The sequence below is a fragment of the Mauremys reevesii genome, linkage group 9, assembly GCF_016161935.1.
Source record: "Mauremys reevesii isolate NIE-2019 linkage group 9, ASM1616193v1, whole genome shotgun sequence".
Taxonomy (NCBI): Eukaryota; Metazoa; Chordata; order Testudines; family Geoemydidae; genus Mauremys; species Mauremys reevesii.
This window is the reverse complement of record NC_052631.1, coordinates 76,728,512-76,746,052: the sequence shown is the minus strand read 5'-3', so window position 1 is coordinate 76,746,052 and position 17,541 is coordinate 76,728,512. Positions and strand designations below refer to the sequence as shown.

The 17,541-nt window shown below is 41.5% G+C and overlaps 1 protein-coding gene across 2 annotated transcripts in view; it reads left to right on the top strand.

The window, feature by feature from the left end:
• LOC120371240 (sodium/hydrogen exchanger 2-like) overlaps positions 1 to 12,248 on the top strand; it is a 92,924-nt gene extending 80,676 nt beyond the window's left edge. For both annotated transcript variants that reach the window (XM_039486806.1, XM_039486805.1), the window contains 3 exons: positions 3,028 to 3,094; positions 9,318 to 9,450; positions 10,299 to 12,248. In XM_039486806.1, the coding sequence (XP_039342740.1) occupies positions 3,028 to 3,094; positions 9,318 to 9,450; positions 10,299 to 10,320 (222 nt within the window). In that variant the 3' untranslated portion in view covers positions 10,321 to 12,248. The remainder of the gene's footprint in view (positions 1 to 3,027; positions 3,095 to 9,317; positions 9,451 to 10,298) is intronic.
• Positions 12,249 to 17,541: the final 5,293 nt, after the last annotated feature.

Sequence of the window (17,541 nt, the reverse complement as noted above, 5' to 3'; positions counted from 1 at the left end):
GCTCAGGTCCTTGCCTCAGGAGCTGAGCAACTACAAAGTCAGTAAGCCCAGACCCTCTGGTCAGGGCGGGGCAACAAACCATAGTCCACAGGACTCAGGTCCTGGTGTCAGGAGCTGGGCAATGACAGCAACTCAGCTTAGCGCAGGCGTCTCTGTCTGCGCTGGGGTGAGGGGGAGACTGCCACCCGTGAGTGGGGTGGCAGGGGGGACACAGGCCCACCCACTCCACTGTGTCCCAGCCCGGGGCCCTATTAGCGGCTAGCACTGCCGCTGGTCAGTGGGGTCCTGACCGAAACACACTGACATTGGCACCTCGGTGCCTATAGCCTGACGGGTCGGCTACCCCGGGCTACATTCCATTTCCCCCTCTATGGGTACCTGCTCCTCGGTCGCCGTGAGTTCGGACCAGTCCATCGGCATGGGGTCTGTAGGACCAGGGCTTGGGGGCAGGTCCGGCAACTCCTGCTGGAAGTCCGGCCCGGCTGCCTCCGATGGCTCCTCCGGATAACAGCAGGGCGGAAGCGGCGGCGGCGGCTCCTCCTCGTACCGGGCGGGAGGAAGTCCTAGCGGCTGCTCCGGGTTCCGATCCCGGGGGAGTTCCACGGGTTCCTCATCGTACCGGGCACGGGGCAGTGGGGGCCAGTCCGGATCACCGCCTCAGGTCCTGGAGGGTTCCCAGTCTGGAGCTCCCGCCGGCACGTCTGCTCGCGGCGGTGGCTGGCTCCTGACTGAGCTTTGGCGTTCTCCTTTTCTACTTCCTGTCCCGCCCCTTGACTTCCGGGGGGCGGGGACAGGAAGTGGTGGCTCAGCCCAGCTGGGCTTCTGGGAGGGAGCGCCCTCTGCTGGGCGGGAGGGGAGCCACACCGACTCACTACACCCTCTAACTGATAGCAAGAATCTGAAGAATTAAGAGGGAAGTAGGAGCAAGGTACAAGGGATAACACTAACACATCCAGTGCTGGTGGAATTTGCATGTCGTCTTCCATTTACAGTCTAGTAGAAAAATGTTGCCTGATGTAGCAGAGGAATCCAACTAGGGATAATTAACTTTGAATCATATCTCAATGCTTTTAACAACTTAGAGGCCTGATTCTTCAACCACTTAGCACCTTTTTCAGGAAAAAATAAAAGGCAGATGCATTTAAAAGTTATTACTCATTAGAGCTGGATAAAAAGCAGGTGACTGATATAATGAAAATTTGCTAAGGTGTCTATTTCACAGGGTTCGAAATTCCATTTTCTGGGTTTTTTGTAATATTTTTATGACAATAGTATTTGAAATCATTTTCAAAAATTTTCATTGACCAAAATCCCAGTTTTCAATAACAAAATGTAGATGTCAGTAAACAAAAATGTCTGTATAGATTTCATTAAAAATTTCTCCAGAAACATTTTGGTTTAAAATATCATGGAAATTTTCATGTCAAATGTCAGTAATATTGACATGTTTTTTGTAAAGGCCATTTTTTCCCCCTGCAAAACACTTTTCATGCAAAAAGTTTTTACCAGCTCTGCTTTTTAATTCAAGTAGTTCTACAGTAACAGCTAATGAGCCAGGCCCCATTGAGCTGGTCACTCTACTTATATTATATATACATATACATAAAAGTCCCTACCCTGGAGAGCTTAAAGTCTAAATAGGCCAGTCAGATGAAGAAAGGAAATTTAACTACCCCATTTTCACAGGTGAGGAACTGAGGCACAGAGAGATTAACTGATTTACCCGAGGTTACATAGGACATCTGTGGCAGAGCTAAGAATTTAACCCAGATTTCCTGAGGGCTAGTTCAGAGGCTTAACCTCAAGACCATCCTTCTTCTCAAAAAAGTTCAATTTCAGGTCTTAGTTCCCCCCCACCGTCAGGGGAAAGAATCATCGAAGAGGGCTACCATTCAGGGATAAGGTTTCCTATTCCCGTTTGCTGTAGATATTTATCACAATGCACACCCTATATTACTGTGCATGTTTTGGGTTTCTTTGTACTGCACATCTGGGTTATGATCCAACCCAGAATCTCATAGGTGTTGTGGTTTCAGAGCCTTAGTACACCTAATTATTATTCAGTACCCAGAAAACACTTGCACCTGTAGCCCTGGAAATTTGCACTAGCTCTTCCCTCTGTTCTTTTGCCAACACACTACACACATATAGTCCCCTCTCCCCTTTAAATGGCTCATTTGGAGCTGCCTGTAAGCCATGGCCATAAATTACATATTGCCTTTAGTAATTGTGTCAGAGGGACTGCATGGAACATGCTCTGAGAGTCCTTGGATGCCCTTGGGGATGGCTTTCCAGGGAGCTAGGCCACTGCTGTTCAACCCTGGAAGCCATTGTTACTAAAATAGTCAACAAAACTGCAAACAATGGATTGAGGGCATCAGGTCCCCTGGTTAATGGGAAATAAGAAAGAAAACAAAACAGAACATTGGTCTGGGAGGTGGCCAGAAGTGATTTGGCAGCATGGGTTTCTGGACCTACAAGCCAAATCATGGCTGTGTAAAGGACTTATTTCCTGTTAAAACAATACCAAAGAATTCTAGCTGCACTGTGGTAATAGAAATTCCTGAGGAGTGCAGATTAGTGCTGAAGCAAAAGGAGAGAGCACTCATTAGCATGAGCTTGCTACCTAGCAAGCTTTCCACTGCTACTTGGCATAAAGCCAGGGAATAAATGTATGTGGCCTTGCCAAGTTTCTGCTCAGTCACTTGGCTGGGTCCTCATCATTCCTGATCTGCTGCTTTCAGATCGTATCTGCTAAATCGCTCCCTGAGAGTTCAGACCGCTTTCATCAACATGAAACAAATAAGTGTCGGTAAACATTTCCTCCCAGAAATCTATGCTGGGTATTTAATCTATTTTTAGAAACGTTTCTTTTTGTTTTTCTTGTATTCTCTTGGCAAAATTAAAACAAATGGAAACAGAGTGCATGGGGATCATGAATGGCTTGAGTATGAAATATGAGAATCATTTATAGACTTACAGCCTATCTCCATAAAAGTCCTAACCTACTTTCTTTCATAATCACAGAAGGATGACTCCTATTCTGCACATCATGGACCTGACACAAAGCCTAAATTGCACCGGTCCTTAACTGGTAAGTGGGAAATCATAGAGTGACCATGCTGATGTTTTCCCCTATGATATATTCAAGAAGAATAAATTGTGTTACATCAGTGATTCATTAGTTGGGTTGTTGGGATTCACTGGAGCACTGGGGGCAAAATTTTCATTTTTGCACACTCTCTTTCCCTGAGGAACTGATTGCAGTTAATAAAGTGGGTGGGCATCTATTTTACACAAACACAGTCAGTTATTAGTGCATAGAAATGAGGCTGTCAGTCAATCACCTACCCAATTTGTATGTGCCAATCTGGGTTTTTCACAGGTAAATTAGGAACATGCCCACTTTTTTGGTCACAGTCTGTAGCATGCACAAACACAAATGGAGGCTGTAAATATAGTAAAAATATTTAGTAAATACGTATAGTAAAATAGTCCTACTGTGTAGAGATTGGAAAATAAAATATGCACCCTTAACATGTGCACTACCAGCTAAAATACACCGACACCAGATATCTAGCTTTCCACTGTCTCAGAGTTATAGGAGAAGGGTTTGAGGATAAAGATGGGGCAACACTGCTTCTGATGTCCACAGCTAGGGCGGATATGAAAGGGTGGGACACCACGTATTCCTTCACAGCTAAGTGTTCAGGTAGTTCCTACTGCTGTTGGTATTGTCCCCTCCATTGTGGGGCAGAAGTCTAGAGGCAAGGAGTGAGACTGTGGCCTGGCCCGAGTGAAGAACAGTAGGTGAACAAAAGCCTTTTCTGTGAATCTGTAGGAGAATAACATGAAGACTTGGATTTGGAAAGTTACTGGGAACCCAAGTTTTGAATGTGGGCATCAAAATGAGACTCCCAGTCCTTGTGCAGGGATTCTCAGATCAGTACCTAGGCTCTTACATGTCAATGAATGAACATGCTAAGTAAAACAGAAGATGTGTCCTTCTGTGACATTTAACCAGTGATATGAGGAACGCTGAAGTCACCCATTATTATCATTTTATTCAATTTTCTTGCCTTTTTATCTTCCTCAGCATTGTGTACTCAATGTCCTTTTCATAACCAGAGGATGGTAGGCTATTACCTCGCTAGTATGCTTGTATTCTGTTACACAGTTTTTCCCCTCATTCATTAGTGATGGGTCAATACCCTCATCTATGGATCTATGGATGTCGGAAACAGCCCAGGGCTATCGTTGGAGGCTCCAGGACTAAGCTCTGCCCTGAAGCCCAGGCCACCAGGTTTTCTGCCTCTGGTGGTAGAACCAATTGCTGGCTCAGTTTCTCCCAAACATTTTGTTTTAAAACCTCTATTTGTAATTGTTTTTGTGCAGATATGACTTATAATCTTCCTCCTCCCCTCATGGATCAGGTAAAGAGCAGCATGGTGGCTTCAGCCACCTGGATTTACTGCTGCAGCACCTTCCTGTCTGAGTTCTCTGCTCCAACTCGGGCATGGAAGAGTTGTCCTGCAAACAGCTGTCTTAATTCTAAGTGGTGTTCCCTACACAAGGCAGCAAATGTGGGATCTTCAGAAGGTGAATTATGCCCTGCCAGTTCCCAGCCAGCTGACTCTCACACTGCTAGGGCATGGGGCTCAGAGCTAGACTGGCATGTCGGGTCCCCACCCTTCTCTGAAGAGCTCCAACTCCAACATTGAAAAGCCCAATGAGGAGCTTCTGAGCTTTCAGGAAGAGTCTAAAGACAGGGAGGAAGCTCTCATAAAAGGACAGTTCTCATAAAAGATGCAGAAAAATGAAAAGGAGAGAGTTTAATTCCTTCTTGTCCTCCACTGGCCTAGAAGGCATTTTGGACTTGCTAGATAGCCACGGTCCTCACATTGTACCTGCAGAAAATACCAGACTTCCTGAAGCAAGGACTCCTTCACTCAAACTGGGAACACCTACTCTTAACAACCTGGACATCGGAAGAGAAGTGTAGTTCAACATGGATTCTCCATTAACCTCTGATATAGTTTGGTACCCAAACAAAACTCAATCAGGATATTTCATTCATGGATCTGGTCAAATTAACATTTCTGGTGTGAGGGGAAACAGAAAGCTCTTTGGGGGCATGGATTGCATTTTGTTTATGCAGTACCCAGCCCAATGGGGCCTCTATGTGCTATTGTAATACAATTGTAATAATAATCCCAAAGTTCTGGTGATCTCATTCACATTAGAGTTTCTCCAGAAGGCTTGGTTGGAGTCCTACATCTACGCACCTTATAAATGTGAGTACTAGCCACAGTGACATTTTGTAGACAGGCACATTGGATTCTCTATTTGAGTATCAAATGCCAGGTTTAATCAGAGTAACAGATTAGACAAGCCTGTGACTGGCCTTTCTCATCACCATTACCTCCAAAAGGAAACTTTTGGAATTAGTTCCTGTGTCATTACAAGAAGCACTCTGTCTTTGTCATGAGGAAAAAGTTATTCTTATAGCTTCAGAAACCTTTCTGTTGTTCAAGGTAAGTTCCTCTTTCCACAATTCCTGGGAAATAGTTCTCCCATAATATGGTTCTAACCCTTGGAAGGTTGTGCCATAAATGAGAATTCCAAGAGCTCTGAAGATGTATCATATCATACATACCCCAGTTGTACTCTGTTCATTTCATTCAATCCAAAATGCCAGAGCCTTAGAGCCTCAATGTTGCTGCAGGCACGATGTAAAAATCCTACACCAGTTGGCATGTTAGGCACCTGGGAAATTATTCACAGCAGTCTGTAGAGTCACTGCGGGGGGAACGTGTATGAGCCTCATCTAAGGAAGATTTGCAAAGCAAATTTCTGTTTCTCTGCAGGGGCATCCATTGGTAAGAAGGTGCTACTGGGTTGGTTCCCACATAATTCTTTAATTTATAAAACTCTTGCTTTATATGGGGGAAAACTTATATTCCTGCCTACTATTTTGCTATAATAATTTATCTCCGCTTATCCTTTCCCCACCGCCCCACTGTGACTCAGTGCTCGCTATTCCCCATTAGTGATGAATGAGGAGAGAAGCTGTGCAACAGAATGAGAAATTTCTTATCTGATAATTTTCTTTGTTAGCAGCTTCTCTCCAAATTCAACCCACACCGGTAGCCTATAAAGACCAGTACAGACACTGACATTTTTCTCTAAAGGGAGACTTAGACTTATATTGTCTTAAGGTTAGTTTCATACCTTATATCGATTTATCTTAGGGCTAATAATTGGTTGCTGCAGTGTTCCTACAGCTGTGGAAAGACTCTTCTAGTGGCCAAAACTTAGTCCTGGACTCTCCAGCAACATTAGATCACCTCCAAATTCCATAGGTAGAGACATTAACCCGTTAGTAATGAACTCAGAGAGACACTGCTAATAGAAAGAAAGAAAATATTCAGGTAAGAAACCTGTCATTCTTATGAACTCGGACTTGTCTGCATGTAGATTCACTTTCAGCATGTTGTCTGTGTGGTCCTCTCCACCAGGAATGCTATGAAATTCGGTTCTATGAAATATTTTAAAAACAGTCCTATTCCCCTACCTCTGTGACTTATTGTGTCACCTCTATGACCTAATCTGCCATCTGTACAATGTTAATAATGCATTTATAATGAGTACAGGAAATGCCCAGTCTCAAAGATAGCCTTATCAGTGTCACCCAAGTTAATTGATCCGTTACCCTGAAAAAAACCCCCAATATGATAACTAAATTACAGCTCCATTGGGAACACTTTTACTAACACAAAAACTCGAGTTAACACTTCCTGGCAATGGCACAGCTAACTGTGTCATTACAGCAACATTCTCCCTTCATAAGAATTTTTTTTTAAAAAATCCTTATTAGTTATGGTCTTGAATCAGGAAACCATCCCTATTTATAGGGTGACCAGACAGCAAGTGTGAAAAATCGGGACAGGGCATGGGGGGTAATAGGCGCCTATATAAGACAAAGCCCCAAATATTGGGACTGTCCCTATAAAATCGGGACATCTGGTCACCCCACCTATTCAGCAAAGCTCTCATATTTGTGTTTGATTTTAAGCACAAGTCCTATTGAAATCAGTGGGACTTAAATATAAACTTAAAGTTAAGTAGCTGCTTAAGTGCTTTCGTGTATTGTTGTTTAATTTTGCTAAGTGCCAACAATGTGCTCTTTACAAGTTACCAATACTAAGACAGTCCATGTCTTGATGGACTAGTTTAGAATGCAAACATAGAAAGACCAGAGGCACCTGGCTTTGTGTGTTCTCACAATCACACTTGTAGCCCTCAGGGAGCTGAAACCTTATTTTTCTCACTTTTTAAATGTTTTAATGTTAATGAAGAATCAAAGAAATCTACATTGCTATATAAAGAAGCTCAGGTTTATTGTATCTGAAGGAAGTATAAAGTAAATCCTTAAGGATGCAGAGACGCAATATCCTTTCATGCTTTGAACCACCATGTAATGTTCAGTTCCTAGGCCTACTACAGATACTGTGTGTGAGATATTGAACACTATGAGTTTTCACAGTGCTTAGCACAAAAGTATTTAGCACTAATGTTTCTGTACAATTCTGTGGAAAATTCTGTGTTTATTGACCGCTTCTTCCAGGTCAATGAGTGTGTGCTGTGGGGAGGGAGTGGGTCTAGTTTTAGTATGCAGAGTATTTCTTGTACAAAATATCTACTGTAAGAATATAAGCAAAATAAGGATATTTCCTTATACTCTTTGCTTCTCTCCTTATCCTACTGTTTTTCTCCCCCTTCATTTAAAATTTTGAAGCAACTTAGTTTACTAAAACAAGCTGATGATATGGTAGTCATCCATGGTGTACCCAGACATATTAGCACTGTGTTCTGGAATGTTGCAAGAGGGGCTGAAAGGAATGCAGTCAGTTGTGTGACATTTGCGAGTCCATAATGTATTCATCAAAATGTGCTCTCATTATATCCTGTAGGCATTTTAACTTGTAGTTTGTTTTAGTTACCCAAGCAGCATTGTTGTTCCCCAGAAAAAATGTGGATGTGGTCTCGTGATCAGAGCAGAGAGGTAGGAGCTAGAATTCCTAGGTTCTGTTCCCATCTCTGTCATTGAGTCAAGTATATGCACAGTAGATCTAGGCCAGGTTCTCAGGACAAATTTTTTGGTGGCCTCAGAATGCCACCAACTCTTGCTGGTGGCCACTCTCACACTTTTTCCTAAAATACTTAATTAGCTTTAGGAAAAAAGAAATAAATATGCACATATTCACATTCAAATCATTGTAATTTATTTATTGCTAGCTAGTAAGTCTGCTGTGAAAAGTGGTATTAACAAACATACAAGTATCACTTTTCACAGCAGACTTGCTCAGCCCTGGCAAGCCTACGGACAAATTAAGCCCTGGATGGGGATTAAGGGGAGGCAGTGGGGAACTGGAGCCTGAAGCCTCATGGTCAGAGCCCGAAACCCTCCGGTCGGGGGATGGGGCCTGGGGATAGAGCCCGAAGTCGTGCAGCTGGAGCCTGCCACGCCGCCACCCCAGGGCTGAAGCCCAAAGCCTGAGCTCCACTGCCCCTGGGATGTTGGGGAACTCACTGGCTGCCTGCTTCTCTGGTGCTGTACCCGAGGTGTCTCCAGAAGGGGGCAGGGTCCGACCCCTGCTGGTGGCCCCAGCAACCAACACCAAGGTGGTGCATCCAGGAGCAGCAGGGAGGGGGAGGGGCCACTACTTTGACATCCCCCCTCCCCCCATCACAGCCCAGGGGATTGTGGCCACAAGAAAAGCACCTGGTGGCCGCATGCAGCCATGGTGGCTATATTTGAGAAATGCTGTCATGCAATTGCTGACAGACCTGGAAGAGAATGTAATCCATCCAGTCCATTAGTTGTACATCTAAATGCCCATATTAACATGGCTTGTTTTGGAGGTTCTTCTGCCATAAGATTTGTAGAGAACATCTGTTTCTTTAAAATGGTATTAAAAATTGCTCATTGGCATGAATGACGGGTCTTACAACACTCTGACTAAGTATTCAGTGGTTACCAGTGGGGACTGACAAAAGAATTACAGTATTTGATTCCTGGTTAAATAACATATTTCAAAATTCAAAGCAGCTTTAAGGTTGTATTTTTCCTTCTATCAAAACAGTGCTGCTTGCCTGCTAATTGTTTTTGTAGCTAAAAGATAATCATTGTAACTGGATAGTTCAGCCCAGCGTACAGGTAATAATTTAAACTAGCTTTAAATATTTCTTCATTACCATTGACTGACAAATGGAAAAAATTCTCAGCAGAGTCTGTGTTTTCCCTCCTCTCACAGTAGGGGATGCAGAAAAAGTACCAGGTATGAAATGCAACCGATCAAAGTCTATGACCTTCAGCTCCCCTCTACAGCCTGGCAGCACTGAATTGGTTAATGAAGAAGAAACAGGAAAAGGATCACATGCAGAAATGTAAGAGTACATGCTTCTGGCCTCTGTTCCCTGGCTGTGTAGAAGAAAATCTGTTCACCTTAGTTTAGAAAGGAGTCAGCAATGTGATGCTGTTGTAAATAAGACTATGTGTATAGTGGGCTGTAATAATAGGTATATTACATATAGAGGAAGCAACCTGCTCTGTGTCAGCTGGATCTCTGTTAGAACATTGATTTCATTGCTGGACACCCCATTTTTAAAGGGACATAAAGGAACTGCAGAGAATTCAGAGGAGAGCAGCAGCAATGAAAGATAAAAGTCAGAGGGAAGCTTAAGAGAAATTAGCATGTTTAGTCTGAAAAAGGCAGAGGGAAAAATGCTGTAACTGCAAGTACAAAAACAGATATTTAAAAAAAGAATAGGGATCAATTATTCTCTGGAGTCCGTGGGGACACAATGAGCAGCAGGGAAGATTTAGATTAAATGTTAAGAAAAACTTTATAACTATAGGGAGAGTTTCATTAGGCAGTGGAACAAGCTGGCAAGCGAGGCAGTGGAATCACTATTAATGGTGTGATGTGTGATTGCACTTCTCACTCATCAATAATGAGTGGTTCAGGAATAAGGAAATCAGTCCTGGAACATTTGAAAACTAGCTGTGTCCTGAAGGTCAGGTGCTATGTCTTACTGGACTGGCGTGTCTCACAAACATAAAACTATTAAGGGGAATCTAACACAGCAGGGTTGAAATTAGTTATTCTTACTGTTTTTCTAATGTATTTGGGGCAAGGAGGGAGGGGACTTTACTGTATCAAATGTAATATTTCCTGGCAGAAAAACCTGGTGATATTTACTTCTGATATTTTTTAATGCAAAATTTGTTGCAGAGAAATATACACAAAGGAGTGATAGAGAGCGAAAGAAGTTTGCTGGACTGAGGTTCTCTTGCCCACAGCCACTGCACGTCTGCTGAGAACAGACTCAAAAACCTGCTCAAGGTGAAATGAGAACTAATCCAAGTGTTTGTCCGTGCCATGAAGCAAACCTGGACTATTCCCCTGAGAGAAGTCTCCCACCTCTTTCTTTTTGGTCATGGTAACCTCATGGTAACAGTCTCGGGGTTCCCAGGAATGATTCATAGCACCTGGGAAGCTCCAAATCCTGCATCAGTAACAGGAGAATACCAGCACACAATCACTTACATAGATGGAGCTAGGCTAGCACTATTTCTGCTGGAGGAAAGGCGGCAAAGCCTCTCTCAGAAGATTTCCGCTCCTGCTGCTGCTCTTGGGGCCTAGGGACAAAGAAAGCCTGAGTGAGGAGGCTCTTCTCAAAATATTTTTGGAAGAGAAAAGTCCTCAGAGGCTCTGCTAAAAAGTGCTTCTGTCAGGGAAGGAACGGGGATATCCTCCTCATAGCACAGGCAGCGGTTAAGGGGAGAGTTTAAGGGGCAGGGTGTGAAGATAGAGGAAGTGGGAAACCTCGATATTTTGGGCAATTCTTAGATACTCACCCAAACCTTGGAGTTTTGCTTTGCCAAATCAAACCAAATCTCCAAATATATTAGGTTCACCCATCACTAACATCAGTCCTTTTCCTTCTCTGCCTATTAATCTGCATAATAGAAGGTATGGGAAGTTTAACAAAACACAAGTAAATAAATAGATCCTTTATGAAAAAAATATAAAGAATGTACCAAAGACCTCAGTCCTCTTCTACATGGCACAATTGGACTTTCACAGTCTTTATCCTCTATGTACAGTAATATTCCACTGGGAAACACTGTACCGCTAAACCAGATGCATAATTCATTTTTTAGTTAATCACACCTTACTGATTATAATTATTTTTCAAAGATTTGGGGCCTGTTTCTCATTACGCTAAGGCCCTTTCACAGTGATCTGGCAGTGAAAAAGGCATGAAAGCAGACATAAATAGACTTAATTTACTTCCTTTTAAGGCCCCTTTTTTACACTACCCGAGCCGTATAAAATGGCCTTAATGCAAATAAGAATCTGACACTTTAGCTTTAATTTAATTAGGATCTGCTTTATATTTTATTTTATATATATGGTGTGTGTCTATATAGCTGGAGTATGCAGTCATAGGAGAAAAAGAGGGGGTTAGTGGGTTACAGATTGTTGTATGCAGTGTTAACGGGCCACTCTACCTTGAATGGTCCCTTATAATATGTTCTAACTACTTATGCTAAACAAACTGTTCCACCTTGCATTCTGTTGTGATGACCGGAAGAAGATCTCTGTGTGGCTCGAAAGCTTGTCTCTCTCACCAACAGAAGCTGGTCCAGTAAAAGATAGTACCTCACCCACCTTGTCTCTCTAATATCCTGGGACTGACATGGCTACAACTACACTGCTTTGTTTATTGACACTAGTAATCATGTACATGTGCATGTGAGAAGAGAAGAATCAGAAAGCTAACATTTTGAAGGAAGCATGTTCATTTACAACTGATATCTCTGTTTTGATTCATTAGTGATTTAATTTTAATAGATAGTGAGTTCCGCCTTATTATTTACCTATAGTTTATTTTTTGCATTGTTTAAATTACTGTTTACATTTTACATTGTATGTATAATTATATAAAGATTTACCAAGGTGGACATTTTCAGTTTCTTTATCTGGAGAGCAGAAATGCAGAGAATTCGGTGTTTGAGCCAAAAAATGTTGGAACCGAAGAATGGAAACTTTTGGAACCCTTTGGCTGATTGATTGGTATCTGTAGTGGTGACCGTATCATCTTTATTTCTTGTGAGGTACCTACCACATTTTTGGGTACTTGGATAAAAAAATAAAGAATGACTTTTTTCTTTTAAATTATGATTTCCATGTCTTGTCAAATAAATTATCTGTGGTAGTATTATTGGACAAGAAGCCTATCAAATGGGGTGATTTTTCACCAGTTTTGGATTTCTTTGCAAAGCTGCAATATATAGTTAATAGAACTAGTCGGGAATGATTTCCTGACAGAAAATTCAATTTTTACAAACTTTAAATTTTCCATGGAAGACAATCAATTTTGCTCCCAAAATTTAATTTGCCATCAGGAATATCTAAATAAAATACTTTGTTTTGGGCTGGTTAAGAACATCAGAATGGCCACACTGATTGAGATTAATGGTCTGTTTAGCCCAATAGCTTGTCTTCCAACAGTAGCCAGTACCAGATGTTTCAGAGGGTGTGAATCTAAGCGCTCCTGTATTCACACCTACACACTACTGTAATGATGTCTGTAGAAAATATGCCTTGTAAGGTATCATTTGAAAACTAACAGCATGCTTGTCATTAATATAATGTAAAATGCATGTGTTAACTTTATATGGGAAGTAATGAATTACTTATCTATTTAAGAATACAGCCTACCCTAGGTAAAGGTGATAGACAGAGGGATGTGGATTTACCTTAATTTACATATTAGCTGTAAACAAAGCTATCAAAAAACCATTGGGGGTGTCTTGCGCCTGAACTCGAGAGACAGAGAATTAATATGGCTCCTGCACCCCAGAGAGAGATGGGCGATGGAATCCCCCAGGGGCTTTCCTGACTTTGAGAACAAAAACAATTCTTTGGGAATATAAGGTCCAGAGAGAGACTCCATCTTTATCTTTCGCCTTAGGGTATGGCTACACTGGCGAGTTGCAGCGCTGGAAAGCCTCCACCAGCGCTGCAATTAGTAAGTGGCCACACCTGCAGGGCACTTCCAGCGCTGCAACTCCCTGGCTGCAGCGCTGGCCGTACACCTCACTCAGCATGGGGAATAAGGGCTTGCAGCGCTGCAGCAGGGGCACCCTGGACAGAGCACTTTGAAATGCAAGTGTAGCCAAAGCCTAAGGATTCCAGCGCTGGTGCTGCAGCACTGGTCATCAAGTGTGGCCACACACCAGCACTGTGATTGGCCTCCAGGGTATAAGGATGTATCCCAGAATGCTTTTATAAATTACTCTCTTTGTTTTGTTATGCAGCCTCTCTTTGTTTTGTTATGAACGAGCTCCGCGCGAAGCTCCGTTGCTGCTGCTGCTTATCTAAAAAACAAACAGAGCTCCTGTTTGCTGTGATCATCTGTACCTGGCTGTAAACAATCAAATGAGAGGCAGTCAGTGAGTGAATGAAACAGCGGGGAGTCATGTTGGCTGCAGGCTGTTTGCAATTAAGAGTTAAGACTAAGGGGTCGGAAACATATTCTGATTTTTCAAGGCAGGAAGCTAAACACACAGTGTTGGCTCCAAAAATCCCCTCTTTCTCTCCCCCCGCTCCCTGTCACACTAGACCCCACTCCACCCCCCTCTTTTGAAAAGCACGTTGCGGCCACTTGAACGCTGGGATAGCTGCCCATAATGCATCACTCCCAACAGCGCTGCAAATGCTGCAAATGTGGCCACACACCAGCGCTGGTAGCTGTGAGTGTGGCCACACACCAGCGCTGGCCCTGCACAGCTGGATGACCAGCGCTGCAAACCGTAAGTGTAGCCATACCCTAAGAAGACAAGGAAAACCAGTACCTTATAGTTCTGTGGAAGGTACTGACTGAGAGACAAAGAATAATTGATGAGAAAAACCATCTTAACTAAGACTGCACCTTGCAAGATTAAGTTTTAGAATTTTAGATGTGTGTTTTCGCTTTTATTTGCTTTTGATGACCTCTGCCTTTATTTCCTTTACTTGGCATCACTTATCCTATGTCCTTCTGTTAATAAACTTGTTTTATTTTAATCTAAACTAACCCAATGCTGTGTTTTGAATTGAAGTAATTGTTAATGCCAGTTAATGTGGCCAGCTGCTGGTATTGTCTCTTTAAAGGAGCAAATGAACCTTATTATTTCTCCAGTATTTGCCAACCCCAAATGTTGAAAAATTATGAGTCAGACGCACCAAAAATAACGAGACTGGCTTTAAAAATCATTAGAATATGTAAAAATAATAGATTTGATGTTCTATTTGCCTTCTACTTTTGAGCCTATAGAGTGCACTGGGGTCACATTTTGAAGTTTTTCCCACAACCACGAGGACTAGAAACTTTTGCAGGAGTGGGGTTGTAAAATAGATCTCTGTCGTATTAACATTTTGTGTGATCTGCAGAAAAGACAATATTTTATACAGTGCATATTTTCCCAGTGATTCACTCTGCCCCAAATTTAACCTTCCAGAAAGTATGGAATATTTTTTAAGCTTCTTTAAGCAAAGTATAATAGCTCAGCCAAAGCTTCCATGAAGTATTTTCCAGTTGCTCAGTGGCCCTAGCCTTATGACCAATATAAATTCCAGCCTAGAATACACTTGGTAATCTTTGCCCGTATCCAGTGTTGGTGGTCTTGAAATCCTACAATTGACTGGAAAACTGTTAAATGCTTGGGCTTCAGTGCATGGCTAATTAATTCTTTGCAGAATTTTAGTCCTTTAAAAAGTGTTTAAAACATTGATTCACTGTATCATTGAATATTGCATGGTTTTGTGGAAATAAATTGTAACAGTTTGTTTCCCTAAGCAGTTCATAGAGTTATTTCTCTTTGGCTTACACAGAAAGTGTAGAGCAGTCTTCTAAATGTTAAGGTCAAAATATTCAAAAGTGGCCACTGATATTGGGTGCCTCCCTTCTTGGGTGCACAAGACACCTTATGTGACACCCAAAACACAGAAGCACACAATGGCAGTGATCGCTTTTAAAAGTATGGCTATACATCTTTTTCACACTAATTCCTCTAGGAATTGGGCACAAATTTCATAATTCATAAAGATGTCTCTGAAAGGTGGCTTCTTTTTTTTATTGGCCTCTTTTTCTTTGGAGACAGCATGATTATTACAAGGATGCATAATATTACAACTAGGGTGGTCAATTAATCGCAGTTAACTCACACGAATAACTACAAAAATTAATCGAGATGAATCGCAGTTTTAATCGCATTGTTAAACAATAGAATACCAATTGAAATGTATTAAATATTTTTGATGTTTTTCTACATTTTCAAATATATTGATTTCAATTACAAACCAGAATACAAAGTGTACGCTGCTCACTTTATAATATATTTGATTACAAATATTTGCACTGTAAAAATGATAAACAAAAGAAATAATATTTTTCAATTCACCTCATACAAGTACGGTAGTGCAATCTTTTTATCAGGAAAGTTCAACTTACAAATGTAGATTTTTTTTTGTTACATAACTGCACTCAAAAACAAAACATTGTAAAACTTTAGAGCCTACAAGTCCACTCAGTCCTATTTCTTCTTCAGCCAATTGCTAAGACAACAAATTTGTTTACATTTGTGGGAGATAATGCTGACCACTTCTTATTTATAATGCCACCAGCAAGTGAGAACAGGCATTCGCATGGGACTTTGTAGCCAGCATTGCAAGGTATTTACATGCCAGATATGTTAAACATTCTTATGTCCCTTCATACTTTGGCCACCATTCCAGAGGACATGCTTCCATGCTGATGCTGCTCATTGAAAAAATAATGTGTTAATTAAATTTGTGATTGAACTCCTTGGGGAAGAATTATATGTCTACGGCTCTGTTTTACCCACATTCTGCCTGCATTTCATGTTATTGTAGTCTTGGATGATGACTCAGCACCTGTTGTTCATTTTAAGAACACTTTCACTGCAGATTTGACAAACGCAAAGAAGGTACCAATGTGAGATTTCTAAAGATAGCTACAGCACTCAACCTAAGATTTGAAAATCTGAAGTGCCTTCCAAAATCTGAGAGGAATGAGGTGTGGAGCATGCTTTCAGAAGTCTTAAAAGAGCAACATTCTGCTGCAGAATCTACAGAACCCAAACCACTAAAAAAGAAAATCAACCTTCTGCTGGTGGCATCTGATTCAGATGCTGAAAATGAACATGCATTGGTCCGCACTGCTTTAGAGTGTTATCAAGCAGAACCCATCATCAGCATGGACTCAAGTCTTCCGGAATGGTGGTTGAAGCATGAAGGGACATATGAATCTTTAGCGCATCTGGCATGTAAATAACTTGCGGCGCTGGCTACAACAGTGTCATGAGAACACCTGTTCTCACTTTTATTATGACATTGTGAACAAGAAGCGGGAGCATTATCTCCTACAAATGTAAACAAACGTATTTGTCTGAGCTGTTGGCTGAACAAGAATTAGGACTGAGTGGACTTGTAGGCTCTACATTTTACATTGTTTTATTTTTGAATGTAGTTTTTTTGTACATAATTCTTTTACTATGAAAGTTGAACATACAAATGTAGAGATTGCACTACAATGCTTGTATTAGGTGTATTGAAAAACAGTATTTCTTTTGTTTATTACAGTGCAAATATTTGCATTCAAAAATAAATATAAAGTGAGCACTGTACATTTTGTATTCTGTTGTAAGTGAAATCAATATATTTGAAAATGTAGACAACATCCAAAATAATTAAATAAAGGGCGTCCTATTGTTGTTTAACAGCGTGGTTAATTGTGGTTCATTTTTTAAATCGCTTGACAGCCCTCATTACAACTTTAACTTCTTCGATCAGCTCTGCAGAGCACTTACCAATAAGGAGACAATCCCTTTAATACAGGATCAGCAACCTTTGGCACGCAGCTTCCCGCAGCCCCCATTGGCCTGGAATAGTGAACCGCGGCCAGTGGGAGCTGCAATTGGCCGAACCTGTGAACGCTGCAGGTAAACAAAACCGTCCCAGCCCATCAGCAGATTTCCTTGATGGGCCGCATGCCAAAGGTTGCCAATCTCTGCTTTAATATAAGGGAGGAACATGAATTTAAATACCAAAATTATCGTAGCTAATTATGAGTAAATTTATATAGATAGAGAGATGAGGGTTTCAGATATGCCTAAGTGAGTTAGGAACAGAAGTTAATCACAAGTCCCACTGACAGTCAATGAGATTTGTTCTCTTAACTCACTTTGGCACATTTGAAAATCTTACCCTATATGTATATGAATGCTTGATGTGCCCCTGTTCTAATACAGTATTTCTAATTATCCCATGGATAAATGAAAACAATTAAATTAAAGTCCTAAGCATGAATGATGGGGCATATTTTGAAAACACACGACTATCTTTTCTATTAAGATGAATGCTAGGTGTTAATGAGGGTCTGAGGCCTAGCACACAGTTTTGTTGT